The 23,437-nt window shown below is 32.3% G+C and overlaps 2 protein-coding genes across 2 annotated transcripts; one reads left to right on the top strand and one right to left on the bottom strand.

Annotated features, from left to right (window-relative positions):
• Nucleotides 1–10,899: 10,899 nt before the first annotated feature.
• On the top strand, nt 10,900–18,129 carry LOC25490305 (1,4-alpha-glucan-branching enzyme 1, chloroplastic/amyloplastic). The gene is made up of 14 exons (XM_013606819.3): nt 10,900–11,243; nt 11,411–11,524; nt 11,841–12,051; nt 12,435–12,504; nt 12,601–12,870; nt 13,580–14,486; nt 14,679–14,795; nt 14,924–14,986; nt 15,570–15,677; nt 16,028–16,129; nt 16,379–16,446; nt 16,594–16,675; nt 17,032–17,148; nt 17,496–18,129. The coding sequence occupies exons 1-14, from the start codon at nt 11,175–11,177 to the stop codon at nt 17,643–17,645; spliced, it is 2,448 nt and encodes an 815-aa protein (XP_013462273.1). The 5' UTR covers nt 10,900–11,174; the 3' UTR covers nt 17,646–18,129.
• A 2,061-nt stretch (nt 18,130–20,190) lies between these two features.
• Nucleotides 20,191–21,332, bottom strand: LOC25490304 (40S ribosomal protein S29). Its single transcript, XM_013606818.3, has 3 exons — nt 21,167–21,332; nt 20,552–20,651; nt 20,191–20,453 (listed from the first exon to the last, which is right to left on the bottom strand). The coding sequence occupies exons 1-3, from the start codon at nt 21,226–21,228 to the stop codon at nt 20,445–20,447; spliced, it is 171 nt and encodes a 56-aa protein (XP_013462272.1). The 5' UTR covers nt 21,229–21,332; the 3' UTR covers nt 20,191–20,444.
• Between the last annotated feature and the right edge of the window lie 2,105 nt (nt 21,333–23,437).

The raw sequence follows: 23,437 nt of genomic DNA, 5'->3' as shown, positions 1-23,437 counted from the left end.
TTCACTCTAAAATTTTTGTTTGATTTTTAGTCCCAAAAAAATTTCATCACCGCTTTTAATCCTTATTTTTTGCTTAGCATGGTATCACACTACTTACAAATCAACCTCAAGTTCCACTAATTGAAACCCCCAATTTCTAAGCACAATGTAAAGCTTCAAACACACTCGAGAAAACTCTGCCACCAAAGCAATGCAAATTTCCAAACGCTCGCAAAACCAACGAACCACTCTTAATAATTCCTCTAATAGAACACTCAAACTCATATATGTCATCATTCTCTGAAACACTCCTAATTTATTCAATTTAATTTGAAAATTGATTGTAGATTAAAAAAAAACTAAGACTAATGACCATACTAAAATACAAAACATTGTCCAAACCATCAGGAAGACAGTATAAAGTTTAATGAGGTGGGTTGACAGTTTAAAATAACTTTACGCATAAAACCGATCAAAATATTTTGAATTACCACGTAAATTAAAAATATTAATTGATGTAGTAATTTTAAATATTTTGATATGTTGTCTATGCAAAGTTGTTTTGAACCGTCAATGGCCATTAAACTCAGTAAATAAAATGTCATCCTCCCAACAGAAATATATATATATATATATATATATATATATATATATAGGGATAGGATCAAATGACACCAAGGTGTCAAATTAAATTTGACACCAAATCCTAGCCATTAATACGGGCTTAATCTAACGGCTTCCATCAATTCATTAAGTGCTCACATGTTTGATCAAGTGATCCATCTTTTATTTTTAGAAATAATTTATTTTTTATTCTTTCGGTTAATTCCTTTCCAAAACTTCTCTGATTAATTACTCACAACATTTGCAAAAAGAACTTAAATTAGAGAATTAGTCATTATTCATTTTGTTCATGTTTTTAGCATCCCTGGCCCTTCTTTAAAAAAAAAATCTTTTAAGGCTCTTTGAAAAAATAGTTAATAGAAATAAACTCAATAAAGAAATAAGGTTGTTATAGGATGAGCAAAACGATAATTAAGTTTTGGACAGCAGCCACAAAATTAAGTTTTCGACTAGTATAGGAAAAGATAAGATGGAAGGTGTAACGGTGAATAGCTTGGGAAGTGAAGCATAAAAACAGTGATGTAGCAAAAAAAATGGCAATTAGGTTTTGGAGTAATGAAATAGGGGTAAATCATGTGCAAGAGAGCCCTAAGAATAAACGATGTAGAATCCTTCACAAAAAAAAAATATAGAATATTAGAATTTTTGGAAAGCAATTAACCAAAAGAAAAAAGAATAAATTATTTCTAAAAATAAAAGATGGATCACTTGATCAAGCATGTGAGCACTTAATGAATTGATGGGAGCCGTTAGATTAAAACCGTATTAATGACTATGATTTGGTGTCAAATTTATAGGATAGGATCAAATGACACCAAGGTGTCAAATTAAATTTGACACCAAATCATAACCATTAATTCAACTTTAATCCGACGTCTCTCATCAATTCATTGAATGCTCACATGCTTAACAAATTATCTAATTTTTAATTTTAGAAACAATTTATTCTTTCTTTTTTTTGATTAATTATTTACCAAAAATTCTCTATTGGTATTATTATAGTTTGTTTGCCAAAAATTATTCACTGACATTCTTTTTTTTACGGCTTATCATCCTTATTTTTTTTATTCCTATTAACCTTTTTTATTTTTATTTTTCCTAGAAGAACTAAAGAAAATTGATTTATAAAGAGCACATTGCACCAAAAAATAAAAAAGAACTTATGCTACTAAACGAAAGCAAAACACAAATGCTAGAACATCCGATACAAGAATATTAGCAGCATAAACTCAAGAATACTACCATCCAACAAATGAAAGAGTAGTCAATACAAAGATGATTGAACAAAGATTAGTAAAAAAAAGAAATTGTAGGGAGAAATCAAATGGTAAATAATTAATCAATAAAAGAAAGAATAAATTGTTTCTAAAATTAAAAATTAGATAATTTGATAAGCATGCGAGCATTTAATGAATTGATGAGAGACGTCGGATTAAAGTTGAATTAATGGTTATGATTTGGTGTCAAATTTAATTTGACACCATGGTGTCATTTGATCCTATCCCTATATATATCTGTGTGTGTGTGTGTGTGTGTGAGATATGATCAAATGACACCAATGTGCCAAATTAAATTTGACACCAAATCCTAACCATTAATCCAACTTTAATCTGACGTCTCTCTACAATTCATTAAATGCTCACATGCTTGATCAAATGATGCAAATATTATTTTAGAAATTTTAATCTAACGTCGAATCAATGTTAGATTAATGGTTAGGATTTCGTGTCAAATTTAATTTGACATTAATTTAACACTTTGATGTAATTTGATCATATCCCTAAACTTATAGCGTAAGTTTAGGTTGATCAAAACAAAACAAAAACTACCTGTAGGCTGTAGTAGATAAGAGTTTGTATTATTCATTTAAAAGAAAAGAAAAAGAAAAGAAAAAAAGAGTTTGTATTATTCATTTAAAAGAAAAGAAAATAATAAATTTATCTGAGAACGTCATGCACTCATGTTTCCTTATCCGGATTTCGGCGTTTTCTTCCCAAAAAAATTATGGTCAGAGTGATTTGTTAGAGGGCGTGGTGAACCGTTGCTAACGTGACACGCAAGCTAAAGCCCTTGAAAGGTGTGCCCGACTAAAATTATATGGTTTGCAACCATTTCAGCTGTTGAAAAGTAAAGGAACGCCCCCTAAAAAAAAAAACGTAAAGGAACGCACCAATTACAATGTAAGAAAAATCTAAACGTTTTTATTTTTCTAGCCTTATAATTTTACATTAGTATTTTACACTCCAGAAACAGTACTATTAATATACTCTAATTTTTTAGGGTTAATTAAGTTTTTGGTCCTTATAAATATCTGCAGTTTTGTTTTAGTCTTTATAAAAATAAATCACACTTTTTAGTCTCTACAAAATTTTCTGTTAATATTTTTAGTCCCTGTTAAATTAAAATTTGTTTAATTATGCTTAAAATTTTAAATTTTTTAAATAATTTTTTACGTACTTGTTTAAAACATTATAAAAGGTTCTGCCACAATAAATTAGCTCAAAATTTTATTTTTAGGTCCAAATTTTCGTTAGTTTTATCTTGAATTTTTGCGTTTTTAAAAAATTATATTTAATTCATTACATGTTAAAAAATTCTAATTTTTTATAAAAGAGATTATTATAATGTTCTTAATATGTCTGTTAAAAATCATTTAAAAATATAAAATTTTAAGTATAATTATACAATTTTCAATTTAACAGGGACCAACACATACTTTTAGTCCTTGTAAAATTAAAATTTGCTTAATTGTGCTTAAACTTTTAAATTTGTAACATATTTTCACATATTTACTTAGAATATTATACAAAGTTCCTCCGCAAAAAAATAACTTAAAATTTTATTATTAGGTTCAAATTTTCATTAATATAATATTGAAAATTTGACTTTTAGAAAAATTCATACTTAATTATGTTAAAAAACTAAAAAAATTTACATAAGAGTTATGAACATGTATGTAAAAAATCTTTCAAAAATTTAGAAGTTTAAGCATAATTAAACAAATTTTAATTTAACAGGGACTAAAAACACTAACAGAAAATTTTGTAGGGACTAAAAAATATGATTTATTATTTTTAAGGGACTAAAAATAAAACTGCAAATATTTATAGGGACCAAAAACAAAATTAATCCAATTTTTTATGGATGAAAATTTTATTTCGATTATTTCGAAGCTGCTTCATAATTCAAACGCAGACCCATATGGCGGTCCACACTTGGGACACTTAGTCGCATTGCATCCAAATTCCAAAGAAATAATTTTGTTTGGGGTATTCTCTTTCAAACAAAAAAAAAAATACAAAGACGAACCACCTATTATTGATGTCTTTTTTTTTGAAGGAATCTATTATTGATGTCTAGAAGGGAATGTGTGAAAGGAAAAGATTGAAGAATCTTACAATTTTTTTAAGTCCATAATATGAAAATGAATAAACAGACAATTATCACTTTTTCATGAATGCTAAACAATTAAAATCGATTAAAAAGATGTACCAAAAAATCTCGATTAAAGGAATCTATAAATTACTCTATCGTCTATCTAGTCCTTCAATTAAATTTCTTATTAAGATATTCATTACTTTTTTTAACAAACCAAAATGAAATTATATTACCAAAAACAATAGCAATCTCTTAGCACAATGTGTGCTTAAAAGACTACTACCAACATACAAGGAAACAATATCAAGAGGAGAAACACCCTCCGGTGGTTAGCCAATGCCCAAACAAACCAAAGGATTTGACCACCACATCTGAGTTCCTAAAACAAAAGTTACATTTTTAGCTTTCAACCACATTAACGATAACAACTTAATTTTATCAAGCAATCTATGAGCCTAGGTTACAACATTTTTAAACAAACGATTATTACGCTTACTCCAAATCACCCAAGTAGTCAGAAGCCAGATTAACTGAATAAACGATCGCCTAGCTTTGGCAAAACCTGACAAACAAGTGAACTGCACGAAGTGATTAGAAATAATGTTGGAGTCGACCCCCACACAACCTATCCAGAGACGCAGTTGCTCCCATAATTCCGCAAAAAAACGGGCATGAAAGAAATAAATGATCTGATGTTTCAATCGAACCACACACTGTGACACAAAGAGCAGTGTCTAACTGTAAGATACCTCTTGCTGCCAAATTTGATCTCGTCGATAATCGATCCCTAATGAGACGCCAAGCAAATATCGTCACCTTCAAACCATTATAAAAGAACAGTAAATTAGCAAGAGTATAAATGAGATAGATTCGGGGCTAAAATGGCTCACCTAAAAAAAAAACAAGAGTGCACCATCGAAAAATTGCATCAATGACATTACAAAGACGTAGTTTGACTTTGCAACATTACTGTTTATCTTGAGTCTTGGGTTTAAAGGTTTGCATATAATTTTTTTTTTGAAAGAAATGAAATTTTACTACTTAAAATAAGACAGAAAAGACTCACGATCTTCCAACCTCTATCAGATTCGATCGTCGGCATATTTAAGCCTTATATTAATTAAATCGCTTGATGCACCAAACAGTGGACAATTGTTACTTGTTGTTTTTCATCCGTAGACTTGAAAACTTGATCACGTTAATATGAGTTCGGTCAATTCAAATGTTTTTGCTCACCCTAATTAATCCCTCGCTGTTAAATACCACCTCTCTTCATTTCTCTAATTTTTTTAAATGCATTCCTTTTAAAATCACTAGAATGTACAGTTATCCTCAGTAGTAAAATACATTTTGATTCATGACGCAACCGAACACATATACTTCCACTTAAAAAAGATAAATTACAAGCCAAAAATCACAATCTTAAATATAATATAAATTTTAAGATGGTAATTTTTGACTTATAGTTTCTCTTTTTTATATCTCTTTTTACTCATGTTTATCATATAACTTTATATTCATCCACTCAAAAAAAATAAAATGATGTCACGTTGAAGATCATAGATCATGTGTATCACTTCCTTCTTGGATTGGCACTTGTATTTATTGTTCTTCAAACAACATTATCACAGCAAAAACACCGAGTACATGTTTTCTACCGTGACTTTGTCGAAATCACATCAAACAACTATTGGAATTTATGGATTAACCTTAGTCAATAATTAAAATAATATACTATTATATCAACTATTAATTTTAATTATAATATTGTACTAAATAAAAAAGATAATTATTAATGGATTGTAAGTTGAAATAAACTATGATGGGTTAGACCGTTTCTCAAAATAAACCTATTGAGAGGTCTCTTTCTCTACTCATGTTTTTATATACCGACTATCCCATCAAGTCAGATAACTGCCAACGCACTTTCATTATAGGCATCATGAAGGGAGAGAAGACTCTCTCAACCCTAACATCTTTTTCTACATGGTTTCTCTAACATATTCTTAATGGCCAATTATATAAGGTACATAATTCCTTATTCTTTTTTGCTACTAATTCTATGTTATGATTTGTATATATTGATCTATGGCTGAGCATTAGATTCTTCAACGACATCCTTACATTGATGTATAAAACTTATGTACATCCAATCAAATCACGTCAAATAGACGAACAACATTCATGCATTGAGATGTTAAACTTATCGTTTCAAATAGATATTTGTAGATATATTTTATGAACTACCTAAAAAAGTAACACTACGATGTAGTTTGATTTGTTGCTTGTGTAAAAAAAAATACACTATTGATGTCTACAAATTAAATCCAAATTGTCAATTCAGAACTGTTCACTCACTCTTCGTGAAGGTAATCGAAATGTTGATTTCATGGCCAAACTTGATGCTTATTTCGACCATGAACTCTTGATTCACGCTTCCCAGAAACTTAAGGATATAAGGACGGCATGAACTTTCTTTTTGAGATTTTTTTAATTTCCTTTTCAATTTTATCTTTTGATTTAACCTTGAAAACTAAAAATGAAAGTTGAAATTAACTCGGCGAGGATTTCACACTACTTAATGATAAAACTTTTTTAATTTCTTTTGATTTTATGATAAAATTAAAACTTTTTTTTAAAGGAAAAAAGAAAACATTTCCATGTTTCTCCAAACTAATTTTTTTTTGGTCAAGTCTCCGAACAGCATATAGTAACTAGTATTGTCCAAAGCCGTTTTTTGACCTTTTTTCCGTATGAACACTATGATGAGAGAGAGATTCCAAAGGCAGTGTAAGTGGATATGATTGAACCATGTAGTACATTGCTATCTTACTCACTCCATTATTCCATCTTGTCGTCACGTAGTTTTATCGAAAAATCTGTGATGACTCCAAAATAACAGAAACAGAAATACACAAGAGGTTGGCCACAGCCACACGCGCGAGCTAGGCACAAATAGTGGAACCTTTTTGTTCACACCATGTGTAACTTATGTCTTTTTTTTCATTTCTTTTATGGTTTTTTCTAGATTACCTTTGAAGAATGGTGGATAATTTATCCACCAACCAATGAAAATGAGCAATTTGTTGGTGGGATCAAGATAGTTCATGGATACCACTTAAAAATATACTTATGTAGCTAATGTGTATTGGTTGGGGTAAATTACCCACCATTCTTCCATGGTACTCTAGTTGTCACCTTTTTTTATACTGATGTGTGTTTTTTTCTTTTTAATGTAACTGATGTGTAACTTATGTTACTTGTGCCTCAATACCATGGGTTAAGGAGCTAAAAGTCGAATTTAAAAAATAAATGTTTAAACTTTTAAAACATTAAATAAATAAGATAAGATTAAAAAAACATTAAATAAATACAAGAGTTTAATTTGCATATGTTGTCAATGTAAGAAAGTTTTACACATGCATTTAATTTTGTTCGTATTTCAGATATTGGCAGCAAACATATATGTGAAATTCATATGATGACGCGTTAACAATTTTGCCCTGTTTTCAAGTTGAACTCTATGTGGCTAAATTGCTTAGCCTTTTCTCTGAGCACTTGGTAATTTTCCCTCGATCTTGTTTTCTTGATTTTTTATTTTAGCTCGGATTAATATTTTAAAAATCATACTAGAGATAGAATCGATGAGACTTTTAAATCAAGGTTCAACTAGTTGAACTGAATAATTAATAAATACCATACACACATGTATGTGTGTGGTAATTAGTTAAAATTAAGAAAAAATATTTATGAAAAAATATAAGTGAAGTAATAAAAAAGTTGATGTACTTCCTATATAAAAGAGTCGAATCATGTTTGCACTTAAGTCTATAGCTTCAGGTTTAAAATGTATGTTATGAGTTTGAATTATATAATTTAGACCGCGGTAACTTATGAACTGTAATTGGTCTTTAAAATTGGTTTGATAGAGATTTTGACACATATTGTATTTTATTATATGAACTAATATTATGTATTTTTAGGTTATATTTTTTTTACAGGAATCATGGTATTTTTCAGGTGTAATCATGGTATTTTTAGATTATATAATTCAAAGGTGGGCAAAATGGAAAATTTGGAGGTGCGTGAGAAATTAGCAGGGTGAAAAAATAAAATCTAAATTTACGTGTTCAAATCATAAGGTCCAATACAAAGCCCACCGAAGAATTTCCTTTGGAAAGGGGCCTTCGTCAAGGGGACCCTTTGTCTCCATTTTTGTTTATGCTAGCAGCCGAGGGGTTGAATGTTATGATGAATTCGGTGATGAGGAATAATTTGTTTACAGGATACATGGTTGGTACTTCTAACTCGACCGTTGTGTCTCACTTACAATTTGCGGACGATTCATTGTTATTGGGTACAAAAAGTTGGGCCAATGTGCGTGCTTTGCAAGCAGTGTTAACTTTGTTTGCGGAAATGTCAGGGCTGAAGGTAAATTTTAATAAAAGCATGTTGGTTGGTATTAATATTGCGGAGTCTTGGTTGAATGAGGCGGCCTCAATTTTAAACTGTAAGGTGGGCAAGATTCCTTTTTTGTATCTGGGTCTTTCTATTGGTGGTAATCCGAATCGGTTAGCATTCTGGGATCCTGTGTTGCATACAATTAAGTCCAGATTGTCGGGGTGGCAGAGTCGCTTTCTATCCTATGGTGGTCGGTTGGTCCTTTTAAAGTCTGTCTTGACCTCGCTTCTTGTCTATGCTCTTTCCTTCTTCAAAGCTCCGTCAGGTATAATCTCTATCATTGAATCTATTTTTAATAAAAAATTTTGGGGAGGGAGTGAGGATAACATGAAATTAAGGGAATTAAGGGAGTTTAATTATGCTTTATTAGGAAAATGGTGTTGGAGGATGTTGGTGGATAGAGAGGGGTTCTGGTATAAGGTGTTGGTGGCGCGGTATGGTGAGGAGGCTGGGAGGTTGGTGGTAGGGGGCCGGAGTGATTCTTTTTAGTGGAGGGAGATAGCGAAGATTAGGGATGGAGTAGGAGACACGGATGGGGGTTGGTTTGCAGAGAGGGTGTCGAAAAGGGTGGGGGACGGAACTAGTACTTTGTTTTGGCATGATAGGTGGTTGGGAGATGTGCCATTACGCACAAGGTTTAGTTGCCTTTTTGATTTAACAAATAATAGGTTGTGTACGGTGGCTGAAATGTTTTCTCTAGAGTGGGAAGAAGGGGGGAGCCTTGGAGTTGGAGGAGGAGGTTATGGGCGTGGGATGAGTGTAGACATATTCTTAATGCTTTTGTTTTGCAGACTGACATTTCTGACAGGTGGCAGTGGAACCCAGACATCCAAGGGGGTTACACTGTGAGTGGCGTTTATCAAATTTTGACTACTCCAAACGACCCTCCAGTGGGTGGAACGTATGATCTTGTTTGGCATAAGCAGGTTCCTCTGAAGGTATCCATTTTTGCATGGCGGTTGCTGCGGGACAGGTTGCCAACCAGGACAAATCTTGTCAGAAGAGGTCTGCTCAATGCCGAGTTAGCTGGGTGTGTAGCAGGTTGCGGTCACGACGAATCAGCGTCACATCTGTTTCTTCTTTGTGATAGCTTCGGCCCTTTATGGGGGCAAATCCGGTCGTGGATTGGTGTTTCTAGTGTTGACTCTATTGATATCTGTGACCATTTCCTTCAATTCATTCATTGTACAGGTCACTCGAGGAAGCGCATATCCTTTCTTCAGCTGCTGTGGTTACTTTGTGTATGGGTAGTTTGGAATGAACGTAACAATAGAATATTTAATAATATCCAAACTACCATTGATTAATTATTAGAAAAGATTAAATTCCATTCTTTATGGTGGTTACAGGCTAATAATGCCTTGTTTGTGCATGGCACTCAGTTGTGGTGGTCGGACCCTATGTTATGTCTGGGTATCGACTGACCGTAATTTTTGTAAATATTGTTTGACTCTTCTTTTTAAGGGGTGGCCGTCCAGTACATCTTGTGCTGAAATGGTTCCACTGCCTATGTTTATATATTCCATTTTGATGTTTAAAAAAAAAAAAAAAAACTATAAATGGAGAAGGTTGCTAATTTTACCAACAAAATTGCTCTCGCACATCTCAAAATGACCTTCAGTGTACCAATAGTAGTTAACGACCGTCCACTCCTTAACATTTAGTTTAGGAGCGTAGGACTATTAACTGCCGATGAGAGTATTTTGGTCATTTTGAGATGTGGGATAACATTTTATGAAATGTAAAGAGCAATTTTTATCAAAGAACATTTGTTCTAGTTGAGAGTACATCTTATTCGCTAATCCCAATTTACTATGATCATGGTATAATGAGATTGAAATTGATCGCAATGGGAAAAAAAATAAGGAAAGAAGATTATGGGTGAGATAGACAAAAAATATGAAATGAGGAAGAAAAAGAAAGTGATTGAAAGACATGATTCAATTTGTTATTTTATAGGTATTTTTCCTCAAACCTTCATACTATGGCAAGACCGCACAAAATGCCTTACAATACAACTCAAGAATGAATAATTTATTTTATTTTATAACTTATACTCTTATACTTTTATTTAACTGTCGTTTTAGAATAGTAACATAAAATTAAGAAAGTGCTCTTTAATAAAAAAATAAATTAAGAAAGTGCATTCTTTGAACTCTTTTTCTATTACTCTATCATTTTAATCCACCAATAAATTCTTATTTTTTTAAAACATATTTTATCTTTTCAATAAATTTGATTACAATAGTAACAAACAATTTATATTCTCTCTCATAACAAACAATTATTTTTCCATTAGAATTGTTTTCTTAATTTGCACATAAATTTTTTAATAATGTTACAATTTTATATATAGAATTTCTTCTATTCTTATCAATTTTAGTCCCTTCTCCTAATGGCAGAGTTAAGACAAAAAAGTTTAAAATAAAATAAAAAATGGAACGGCTGTGAGAAGAAGTAGAAGAGGGGGGTGGGGGTGTACAATTGGAACAGATGGAGATTCGTGCGCCGTTGCTTGCTTGCTTACTTCTTCAAGTGGAGAAGAATATCCTTTACTAGTACTTCACTTTACTCTGTTTCTTCTTTGTACTCTTCTACCATTGAAAAGGACGATTACGATTAATAATTCACACGACAATGATCAAATCAAATAATAGCTTCTTAAACCCTCCATTCCATTCTTCAACACTCATGAACGACACTGCTTCAACCTGAACCTTCCTTCATCTCAGATGGTTTCCTCTTTCGCTTTTAATCCTCTCATTTCTTCCTCCTTCAACATTGCTTCCACCACTCACCACGTAATATTTCAGTTTTTTTTTTTTTTTTATTTTTTTTATTTTTTTTTATAAGAGGTTCCGAGCTTAATTTTACTTGCCACAAACACGTAGAGTAAAACTCAAACAAACATTTGTGCTTATAATTTGGATCTGTATAGTTACTTACTTTCATTCCTTTCTTTTGGCAGACCTCAACAAATAAGCAGCATCTTGTCACGCAAAAGCCGGTACAACTGGCACTTGTCTATCAGAATCCAAATAATGGATGTAAGGTGTTCCATTTTGGATCAATATATCAGAAGGTATATCTTACAATGTTTGATTTCTTTTGAATATGCCATTGACTTAATTTTTTATTTTGTTAACAAACTTTGAGTATCTGGTCCCCAAGGGGCTAGCGTGGTGGTATGGATTGGGACACTGCAGGTTCAGGGTTCGATCCTGCTGCTAACAGATTTCCTCTCTAGCAAATGATCGAAGGAAATTAATGAAAATAATATGAAACATTTTGACTATAGTCTTACTAGTTTGCTGCATGTTTAAAAGAAAAATGATAGTTTTTATATGTAAATATGCTGCATGTGAATAAGTTGTGTCAGTGTGCTTTCCCACTATTAGGTCAGTTCTGGTTTCAAGGGTGTAGCCGTTATGACAGATGACAAGTCAACAATGTCATCAGTTGAAGAAGACTTTGAAAACATAGGCCTCTTGGATGTCGATTCATCCCTAAAACCATTCAAAGATCACTTCAAATATAGACTGAAGAAGTATCTAGATCAGAAAAAGCTCATTGAAGATTATGAAGGAGGTCTTGAGGAATTTGCAAAAGGTGATTATAATTGTTGACAATTGGCATTGTTTCATTTCTTATATATAAATATGCATACTAGATTAGACAACTGCGAAGGTTTTGGTCATAACTGCAAATTATATGTCCATGATAAACCAATAATGATGAAATATTCCTCAACTAGTACTTGGCCGTGTCTTTGTTTGATAATCATATTACATTATCTGGCATGCACAAGTCAACTTAGGATAATCATACTACATGATCAATTATGTTTTTGGACACATCAGCCTCTTGAAAACAAAGTCATTTGTCTGTCAACTGGGTTGATTTCTATTAAAACACCTTACTAATTTGTTGGATTAATTTTAGTTACATCTTTAATATAATGTTTCCTTATAATTTTATTTCCCACATCTTAGGTTATCTGAAATTTGGATTTAACAGAGAAGAAGATGGCATTGTGTACCGTGAGTGGGCACCTGCTGCTCAGTAAGTTATCTCAAAGGATACAAGTTAGTCAACTTCATTTGTCACTGTTTAACTATCTTTTCTTTTCCTTTCTGATTTTGAATCTTTTCAATGAAGAGAAGCACAAATTATTGGGGATTTTAATGGATGGGATGGTTCCAACCATCACATGGAAAAAGACCAGTTTGGTGTATGGAGCATTAAGATCCCTGATGCTGATGGAAACCCAGTTATACCTCACAATTCAAGAGTGAAGTTTAGGTTCAAACATAGCGATGGATTTTGGGTTGATCGCATCCCCGCTTGGATTAAATATGCCACTGTCGATCCTTCCAGATTTGCCGCACCCTACGACGGTGTCTACTGGGATCCACCACTTTCAGAAAGGTCCCATTATTTACATATGTAGAATGTCTGTTGAATTGTCATCTTCAGTAAAAAAAGACATTGCATTTGAAATATCAATGCTAAAAGGGACTCTAATGTATGCCACATATTAGCTGACTTTTAAATCACGCAAATAACTTCTGAAAGTTTTGAAAATTTATTTGTTTTTAGGAATAACTTGAACTCATTTCAAAAAAATTATTTAATTGAATTAATTGGTTATAAAGTTTGGATCAAAATATACATGACTATTTCAGTTGAATTATAAATGAACCTTCATCTTTGAGTCATACATGAAATGCAAATATGACGTGAAGTATGATTTCTTATCAAATGAATTAAATTCGATTGCTAGTGAATTATGTCAAGATCCAATCAAATATAGTTATTTAAAATTGTTTATTCAAATTATGATTGATGAATCAACAAACAATGATTTCAAATGTGTTTTATCATGAGTTCCACCACATGCAGTCATATTTTATTTCTTTTTCTCTCTGATCATAAACAAGAAACTTGTTGTTCTGGGTTTAGTTTTCTAGGAAAATATCAACTTCGTTATATGTAGCTGTTGCAAATAAGTTAACCATGTCCAGATTATCATGCGTTTTGTAATCTACTTGGTACCAATGTTCTTTTCACTCCAGTCTTGATCAAGTTTGGATGAAATTATCTCAGATGTTTGTGCATCCTCTTTTTTGTTCTGCAGGTATGAGTTTAAATATCCCCGTCCACCGAAGCCCAAAGCTCCACGGATATATGAAGCTCATGTGGGAATGAGTAGCTCTGAACCCCGCATAAACTCTTACAGAGAATTCGCAGATGATATTTTGCCACGTATTCAGGAAAATAACTATAATACAGTGCAGCTGATGGCTGTGATGGAGCATTCCTATTATGCATCATTTGGATATCATGTAACAAACTTCTTTGCTGTGAGTAGTAGATCTGGAACCCCCGAAGATCTTAAATATCTGATAGATAAGGCCCATAGCCTAGGTTTGCATGTTTTGATGGATGTTGTCCATAGTCATGCTAGTAATAATATTACCGATGGACTCAATGGCTTTGATGTGGGCCAAAGTTCACAAGAATCTTACTTTCACACCGGGGGTAGAGGCTACCACAAATTATGGGATAGTAGACTTTTTAACTATGCCAACTGGGAAGTTCTTCGTTTCCTTTTATCTAATTTAAGGTGGTGGCTTGATGAGTTCAAATTTGATGGATTTCGATTTGATGGAGTAACGTCAATGCTGTATCATCATCATGGAATCAACATGGCATTTACAGGGGATTATAATGAATATTTTAGTGAATCAACTGATGTGGATGCTGTTGTCTATTTGATGCTGGCCAACTGTCTGGTCCATAATATTTTGCCAGATGCAACTGTCATTGCTGAAGATGTTTCTGGCATGCCTGGACTCGGCCGACCAGTTTTTGAGGCGGGAATTGGTTTTGACTATCGACTAGCCATGGCTATCCCTGATAAGTGGATTGACTACGTGAAGAACAAGAAAGACTATGAATGGTCAATGAAGGAGATTTCTTCGAATTTGACAAATAGGAGATACACTGAGAAATGTGTCGCTTATGCTGAAAGCCACGACCAAGTATGATCTTTGTCATTTTGTGTTGAGTATTTGTGATGCCTTTGTGTTGGAAATAATATAGAATTTAGTTTTGGTTAAATTTGTGAACAGAAAAATGATGGAAACTAGAGGTGACATGCAATCAAGAAATTGTTTTTGAATTGTTTTTGCCTGCCTGCACTGTCAACGTCTTATAGTTTTTCTCTTGGGCAGTCCATTGTTGGGGACAAGACTATTGCATTTTTACTAATGGATGAAGAAATGTATTCTAGCATGTCTTGTTTGACTGATGCTTCTCCTACTATTGACCGAGGGATTGCTCTTCACAAGGTTTTTATCAGACCATTAAATATTCTGGACTACATACATGTACAAAATCATAAATTGAATTGTGAAGCTGCTAATGAGACCTGTAGTTTTTATTGCCTTGTAGTCATTGCTATCTTAATCTTTTTCAGATTATACACTTCTTAACCATGGCATTAGGTGGAGAGGGCTACCTTAATTTTATGGGCAATGAGGTATGCATACTGATTTACTCTTGTACCCAAAAAACCGTTGCTCCCTGTTACTGTATGATTCACCTGATATTTATCTTATTGAATAAAATGCAACTTGCTGATGAAAAATGGATTTGCTAGAGGTGGTGCTTGCACGACAATGTGTTGGGTGTTTATTAGTTTGGTGTCTGTTAGTGACTGTTACTCTACTAGTGGCAGAGGTATTTAGTTGATTAGATTGTTAGCTGCTATAGTTCCAGCATATTGCTGATAAATAGGAGGAGAGGTTGAAAGAGAGTATATCTTATGATTTCACAGGCCTCGGAACTAGGTAGGCTGCATACCCGTGAAGTGTGAAGACTTACAACTACCACCTTGTAGTCAAGGTTCATTTTACATATTTTGTGTTATGTAATGTCAAGTTTCGGACAACTGAATGTTTCCTCTTTAGGTTTATGGGTTGCTTCTTCTAGCTAGAAGAATATTTATACATTATTTGCTTTCAAAGCACATACTCTGGATATTTTGAAGCATCTCACTCTCATTGCTATAGTTGTTGACCATGTTATCATTTGTTGAATCATATTCGCAATGTCATTTTTAGTTTGGCCATCCGGAGTGGATTGATTTCCCAAGAGAAGGCAATGGATGGAGTTATGAGAAATGCAGGCGTCAGTGGAATCTTGTGGATACAGATCACCTGAGATACAAGGTAGTGTGCGTGCATGTATATTTGTTCGTTACAGAATATTGATATCTCTTTTGTGGCTTCATTTCTTGGTTGGGACTTTTCCGCAAGTTTAATTATTTATGATCTCCATTATCCTCAGAATAGAATACTGTGTGAAATGGCAATTGTCATTTTGCTTATTTCTGAGTGGTACATAATTCAACTCTGTGGCCTTAATTTGTTTAGTTCCTTGTTTCCCCTTCTGCAGAACTCTTTGTATTTTAGTTCCTTGTTTCCCCTTCTACAGAACTCTTTGTATTCTCATGCATTCTTGCAATTTATTGCTTGCCATTAAGATAAATGTTGTATTTCTGTTTTTGGAACTTGTGCAGTTCATGAATGCATTTGACAGAGCAATGAATATGCTTGATGATAAATTCTCATTCCTTGCATCAACAAAACAGATTGTGAGCAGCACTAACAATGAAGACAAGGTAAGTATGCCCCCAAATGATTGTACTACGCTCATTCCTAATGTGACATTTTTTACTACCAGACAATTCAGAGATTTTCAGATTTTCTTATACCAAGACAGATTAAAATAGACTACATCCTAGTATATATACACTGGTGTATGAGGAAGGCTTTTCTTAAAAATGAATGAACAAGCCATTGTCTACTCCTAGTTGATTTCAAGCATAACTCTGTGCTATAATTAAATGCTTATGTTTTTTCTTTTATAGGTTATAGTCTTTGAACGTGGTGATCTGGTGTTTGTGTTCAATTTTCATCCAGAGAATACATACAAAGGGTATGCAATGTGTTAAACTTTCTTTTGTGTGCGGGTAATTTATTTGTGTCGGGTTGTGTGTTTGGTTTTACGTGAAGTTTTTATATAACATTTCTGTAATAGTAACTAGTAAACACACATGATTTTGATGAAACATTGAACATACAGGTATAAAATTGGGTGTGACTTGCCTGGGAAATACAGAGTTGCACTGGATAGTGATGCTCGAGAATTTGGAGGACATGGAAGAGTAAGGAGCCCTGATCTTTCTGGTATTAGATTATAAGCATAGTCCCTCAAGTCCGTCCTTCAAAGTTATAGTTGTCGTCCCCAATGCTGCATTAGCCTCCAAAAATTTGATTACCACAGTTTAGACTTTAGATTTTTGAAGAATTAAATTGGCGATCGAAATTTTTAGAGATCTAATAATGAGGCAACATGTGTAACTTTGGAGGACCAACATGCAAATTAAATCATATAAGTTGTCCTGATTTTACCCTGTAAGTGGTAGACTTCAACTCAGTTACTATTATTCTATGGCTCTTGACTATATGCGTTCCTCGTCATTTTTGCGTGTATATGAAGCTGACCATTTTCCACTCCTAGGTGGGGCATGATGCAGACCACTTCACATCCCCAGAAGGCATACCAGGAGTTCCTGAAACAAACTTCAATAATCGGCCCAATTCCTTCAAGGTCCTCTCCCCACCTCGTACCTGTGTGGTATGTGATCTGATCCCTTTTCATTTAAATTTTTGTATGTTAGTTGTACACTTTAACAAAAGCTAAAATAGAATTTTAGAACATTGGTTAAATAACAAAAGAATGTCAAGCGAGAAAAGTTTATTTTTGAACACTGCAAAAGTTTAGCTCACCATTTCTTTTTCTCTGCAACAATGTGAATTAATTTTGCTGAAAAGTTAGAAAAAATATGATGATTTGTCATGTCAAAGTTGGGTTTGACATAGTAAAATGTGAATGGCTAATTGAATTTGAAAATGAGTTAAAAAATTTCATTTGCACTTCATTGCAAAATGTGAATTGCTAATTGAATTTGAAAATTTCCAAAGGTATATTATAGAGTGGACGAAAGCCAAGAAGAAAGCAACAGTGCCAATTTGGGTGGTGTAGAAGAGTCCTTTGCTGCAGCAGATACTGATGCTATTCCTGATGTTTCTACAGAGAACAAAGAAGATGCAGTTGTTACCGACATTCTTTGAAAGTAAAGTTTTTGCAGACAAAATCAAAGAAGATGCAGACAACGGAGAATCTTTTTTTGTTGGGAATCTTGGCACTTTTCACTTGTCAACCAACCAATGGATGAGATAAGCAGGTTTTCGGATATCATTGAAAAAGTAATCCATAGTAAATTTTGGATAAACTGTTGGGAATGGACTCCTTTCAGACAAACAGAGAGGTCTGTTTGGAGAGATTGACTCGTATTTGACTCATTGAATACGAGGGTTAAATCTCTATATCTAAATGGACCTCTCTATTTACTCAAGAGGATTCAAACCCAAACTTTGGTCAATCAAATCGTCATTTTATTATTATGTCTATTATATGTATGTATAAAGATCACCAACACCCCCTAAGTTATGTATGAATAAAATAAATTTTACTACCACTCATGTATATTGAGAATCCATACTAGTGGGGATCATGGGAACGTGCATCTTTAACTATGTTTCCTCCTTTTTATTCTTCCAAATCTAAAAACCCAAGATAATCTGAGTTCCATACAATTCATTGCATGTTTGGCATGATCACATTATCCATTGTAAATTTTGCAAAAGCTACAATTGGGAGCTTCAACAACATCAGAGTGTGACTGTGATTTTATCCAAACCATCATGTTACCAAACATTTAGTCTACTAAAGAGAAATGATATTTGTACAACCATTTTGTGACAATTTTTGGACAACTTTCACTCTCATACTCACATGATATTTTTATTCCCTCTTTTACTTTTTCTCTCTTCATTGTTTTTGACTAATAAGAAGATAGAAAAGCAAGGTTGTCACCAAAGTTGTCATCAATTGGATGTACAAATATCACTACTCAAAAAAGAAATACTTTAGTAGCTCCTCGATATGAGGTTTGTCTTCTTTTTATTCTCGCCAACTAATTAGACGTAGTTTCCTGTGTATAAAAGTAAAATTAATTTGCAGTAATTACAACATCAAATCATGTAATTTAAAGTTATAAATTCATTGCCAAGTAAAAACAGAAAACTTCAACCAAAGCAGGAAAAAGAAGTTTAAACGGCAAACACATAAGTGTTTAGATTGGTGTTGAATGTGCTTTGAAATGTGCGGTGAACAAAACACTTAATGAAATCAACTTCTCAATAATTTGAGTTTTTCCGGTTAATTCACAAACTTGGTGAATAGAATTATGAGTAATGATAATTAGACATCCATTTTTTGTTTTTGATGTTAACCCTCCGGTTCTCAAGAAAAATGGACCTTGTTAATCTGGAGTTTGGCTTAAGTAAGTATAATCTGACCAAGAGTTTTCCGTAAATGAAGCTCATTAACCACTTGAACCAAATGTTTCTACACCTAAGACATCTGGTTAAACAATGATTAATTCAATTGAGTAAATAATCAATTCAAAATTAAAATTGTGGTTATGTTACAATTTTCAATGTGATCTACATTATTTAGATACCCAACTGCTTGTCTCAAAAAACAATGATTAATTGAGTAAATAATCAATTCACAATCAAAATTGTGGTTATGTTACAATTTTCAATGTGATCTACATTATTTAGACACTCAACTACTTGTTCAAAAAAACTATATACTCAACCGAGTTAACTACAACTTTTCATGTGATTTGTGAAAAATGAATGTCCAGAAAACATTTTTGTAGAATTTATTACTCTTGGGGATGGTTTCTGGCATTTCTGCTTTACCACACAACAATATCAGACTTCATATATAGTATGGTTATGGCATCAGATTTTAAGTGTTCCATCAGCTGTTTTATTGAGGTATTGTTCTAAGGAAAACGGGTATTTATAATCCATCACTAACTTTCATTCTCAAGATAAAGTAGAACTGCTTGTAACATAACACTGAGCAAATCCCAATAAAAAAAGTGAAAAATATATTTCGCAAACAATCATGAATAAATCAAATCTTACACAGGAAAATGTATCAATTTCCACTAGCAGTGTATCAAATCGGACACATGAAATGTAATCAATTTCCAATCAAAGTAACAGAATACTTAACAGAGAACACGATTCAACCCTGTGAGTATGAAACTCTTCCTACTTTTCTCGATGTTTTCTTCTCACTGACGGTACCAGATTAAACAAATATTGAGCCTAGAGGAGATTTCTTTAATATCAATCTCTAAACCCTCAGGCAGCGAAGAGAGATGCACTTCTGTCTACAGAAAGGGAAATTTTGGCTAATGTTCAGAGGAAATTTAGGGGCAAGGGTTGGAGGCTGAGATCAAGGATGTCAGAACCAATGTTTTAAAAACCAAAGATTTGTAACAGGTTCTTTAACCAAATCTCAAAACCAGTTAAATCTTCAGAACTAAGACCACCTGAATGCCGCACAATTGCTTGTGAATTCAGGTTTTGATGCAATTCTAAAAATCTAGAATTTGCAGCACACAAACACACACATTGGCTGACAAGATTATTTATTAACCAATAAAATAGTTCCAGATCATCTCTACTCAATCCAATCCCGGAAGAACTCCCTATTTTTAAAATCTTTACAATCAAGCAAGTTAAAAGCATATGAAAGGCAAATTACTTCCGATCACATCATAAATCATACACCATGCAAAAAGACGCCGACGTCCAATTTATAATTCCAGTGATTGATAAAGGGAAAACAATAACTCCACAACCAAATAAGAAGTAAAAATGTTTAGTCTAACAGCTCAAGTTTGATTAACGGACTGAATAAAATAAAAAAGCTACAAAATTACAAGTTCTTCAATAACAAAAATCATCTTGGCATTGTTTTGCAGCTCCAAAAGACTCAACTCTTCAGCGATACTGCAACACCGGAAAAAAAGGGGAGGGGACAACGTGATGAGAACTCATGCTAAAACAAGCATATATTTAGAAATCTAGACCAACATCAAAATATTCACCTTAATGAAACCAATTTCCTTGGCATTGCTGTGGAAGCATTGCCTGCAACACATGAGTCCGTACTTCCTGATCAATCCATGAGAGTTTCCACACACACGGCTACAAAACACGGTAACAGTAGACAACATTTACAATCGAGCAATATCAAGGTTGTACATGTAACTAAGAAAGAACTGTTAAAATGTCACAGTAACTACTAAATCATACTCATCTTAAGACAATAGTTATAACATAACACTGAAATTTACGACAAAAACTGCATTGTTTAAGCTTTAAACCAAGTACAGACATTAAAAGCGAAGAATGAGTGAGATTATTTTGTAAAAAAAAAAAAGTGAAATTTAAGGTATCAGAATCCGATTTTAATTTCAAATTAAGGCATCTTCAACTAACTAGTTACCTAAGTACTAATTAGCATTGGAGACGGTTTTAATTCATAAATTTCTTTCAGAACAAAATGATATTCATGATTGAGTGAATCACAGTAATCTATTGAAATCCTCAGAAATTATCAAAATGAAATCGAATCCCATCTAATCAGATAAACGGATCGAAGATTCATTCTTCAAGGGATGAAAGAAAAAAGGAAGAAAATGAAGAGATAGATACCATACCATGTACGAGAACCAGGACCATAGGTCTTTGGGTGAGAGTTCCAAACGTTGGAGTGACCCATGGCTGTCTTCGATTTCTTCCTCGGCGGCAGAGATCTCAAAAACCCTAAATAGCAGTAACGCAGTCGCAGATACTCTGTCTATGTATTTCCCAACTTTATATACTACCTTCAAAACTCAACCCTAAGCTTTCGATTTGATGTGTATTTTTATCATGAAAAAATTTTGTGGTATTCAATCAAGACTCTTTTCAATTTAAAAAAAGTTCAATCAAGATTCTTTGTCATTTAAAAAAAGTCTTGTGGTATTCAATCAAGACTCTTAATCACTTAAAAAAAGTCTAGTGGTATTCAAAATCATTTAAATATCGAACGATTGTTTAATAAATAAGATTTTGATGGATTTTGTAGGATTTTCTAGTGAAATTTTAGCATGAAAAAATCTTTAATGAAAACATGAGATTTTTTAGGATTGTTTTTTTCTTTTAAAATTTTACTATCTCTCTCCTCTCTTCTCTCTCTCTCTCTCGTAAAAAACCTCTTTCTAGCTCTCCCGTAAAAAATCTCTCTCTCTGATTCCTTCACTCTCTCTCTCTAGCTCTAGCTCTCCCGTAAAAAAATAAAATAAAATAAATTAAAGAGTCTTTATTGAGATTTTGTAGCTCTAGTTCTCCCATAAAAAATAAAATAAAATAAATAAAAGAGTCCTTATTGAGATTTTGTGAAAGAGAGTGTGTTATGATATTTTTTTCAATTATTTCTTAAAATTTATAAAATCTGTTGAAATCTCTTGAAATCCATAAAATCATTTCAACTCCTTTAAAATCTTATTAATTAAATCCATTGAAATCCTTAATAATCTTTTAAAATCATCAAAATCTTGCAAAGTCTTTTAAAATTCTCAACACTTTTTTAAACAAAAATTATCCTTTAAAATTCTAATCCAATACACCCCCTAAAACTATTTTTTCCGAAAAACACCCATCATCCATCCAACTCATCAAAAGCGCTAAATTGACTTTTTTTTTTTTAATTGTCCACATCATATTTTATTTTTTAAAATATCTGAAAATTAATTTTCAAAAATAAAAAAATCAGAAAAATATTCAAAAAAATTTCCAAAAATAAAAGTTCAATATTAAAAAATCAGAAAAAACAATAAGATTTTTTTCGAAATTCAAATATTATAAAATAAAAAAAAGGTTTTTTTTTTGAAATTAATTTTTTTAAAGATTCTCGGGTTTAATTTTCAAAATAAAAAAATTTAAAATTAGAAAAAACAAAGTCGAAATTTAAAAAAAAAAAATCAGATTATTTTTAAAAAAATTTCTGGAAAATATTTTATTTTTAAAAATTCAGATTTTTTTTTTCCAAAAATTTTATTCCAGATTTTTATCAAATCATTTTTGAAATTAAAATTTTAGAAAAAAAATCATTTTTTTATGAAATTAAAAATTCGTTTTTTATTTTTAAACAAAAAATTAAAAATTTGGAAAATATTTTTCGTAATAAAAAATTTCAAATTTTTTTTCCTTTCTAAATTAATATAAATGAATTTGTATTATAATATTTTTTAAAAAAAATAGGCACAAAAGCCACCTGCACCTTTAAAAAATAAAATTAATTATATAGTTAGCACGCCACATAAGCATATATGCACAGTCACCATGCCACACAGTGTATCACATCAGCAAATATGCACAATCATATGGGGGAGGGGTCTTTCCGAAAAATAAAAATTTTACGAGAACGGAATCCAAACCGAAAATTTTATAGGAGCAAAAACCGAAAATTGCCTATATTACAGGAGTGAAAAGCACTATTAACCCTATTTATTAAAGTTAACTCAGACGCTAACTGTTCCGGTGATTTTAACCTAAATTTCTTGCTTACTTTTATTGTATAACCCATATTTAAGTAAACCTATTTAATTTAATCAAAATCTTATTTTCAAACGGAGAGATCTCTTATATCTTATTTATTACAGTTAACCCGGACGCTAACTGTTGCCCTAATTTTAACCTAAATTTTATGCTTACTTTTATTGTATTACCCCTGTTTAATTAAACCTATTTAATTTAGTTAATCTCTTATTTATTAAAGTTATCCCGGACGCTAACTGTTGCCTTAATTTTAACCTAAATTTTATGCTTACTTTTGTTGTATTACCCATGTTTAATTTAATTAATTTAATCAAAAACTTATTTTCAAACGGAGAGATCTCTTATCTCTTATTTATTAAAGTTAACCCGGACGTTAACTATTGCCCTAA

This window comes from Medicago truncatula, chromosome 3 (genome assembly GCF_003473485.1).
Source record: "Medicago truncatula cultivar Jemalong A17 chromosome 3, MtrunA17r5.0-ANR, whole genome shotgun sequence".
Taxonomy (NCBI): domain Eukaryota; kingdom Viridiplantae; phylum Streptophyta; class Magnoliopsida; order Fabales; family Fabaceae; genus Medicago; species Medicago truncatula.
Note: the sequence above shows the minus strand (reverse complement) of the source record. Positions and strands in the feature narration are given on the sequence as shown.

Coding starts and splice junctions, on each gene's coding strand:
- LOC25490305 (XM_013606819.3), top strand. CDS start 11,175: ATGGTTTCCTCTTTCGCTTTTAATCCTCTCATTTCTTCCTCCTTCAAC. Junction 12,871..13,579: donor GATCCACCACTTTCAGAAAG/GTCCCATTATTT, acceptor TTTGTTCTGCAG/GTATGAGTTTAAATATCCCC. Junction 14,796..14,923: donor GAGGGATTGCTCTTCACAAG/GTTTTTATCAGA, acceptor AATCTTTTTCAG/ATTATACACTTCTTAACCAT.
- LOC25490304 (XM_013606818.3), bottom strand. CDS start 21,228: ATGGGTCACTCCAACGTTTGGAACTCTCACCCAAAGACCTATGGTCCT. Junction 20,652..21,166: donor GGTCCTGGTTCTCGTACATG/GTATGGTATCTA, acceptor CGTGTTTTGTAG/CCGTGTGTGTGGAAACTCTC.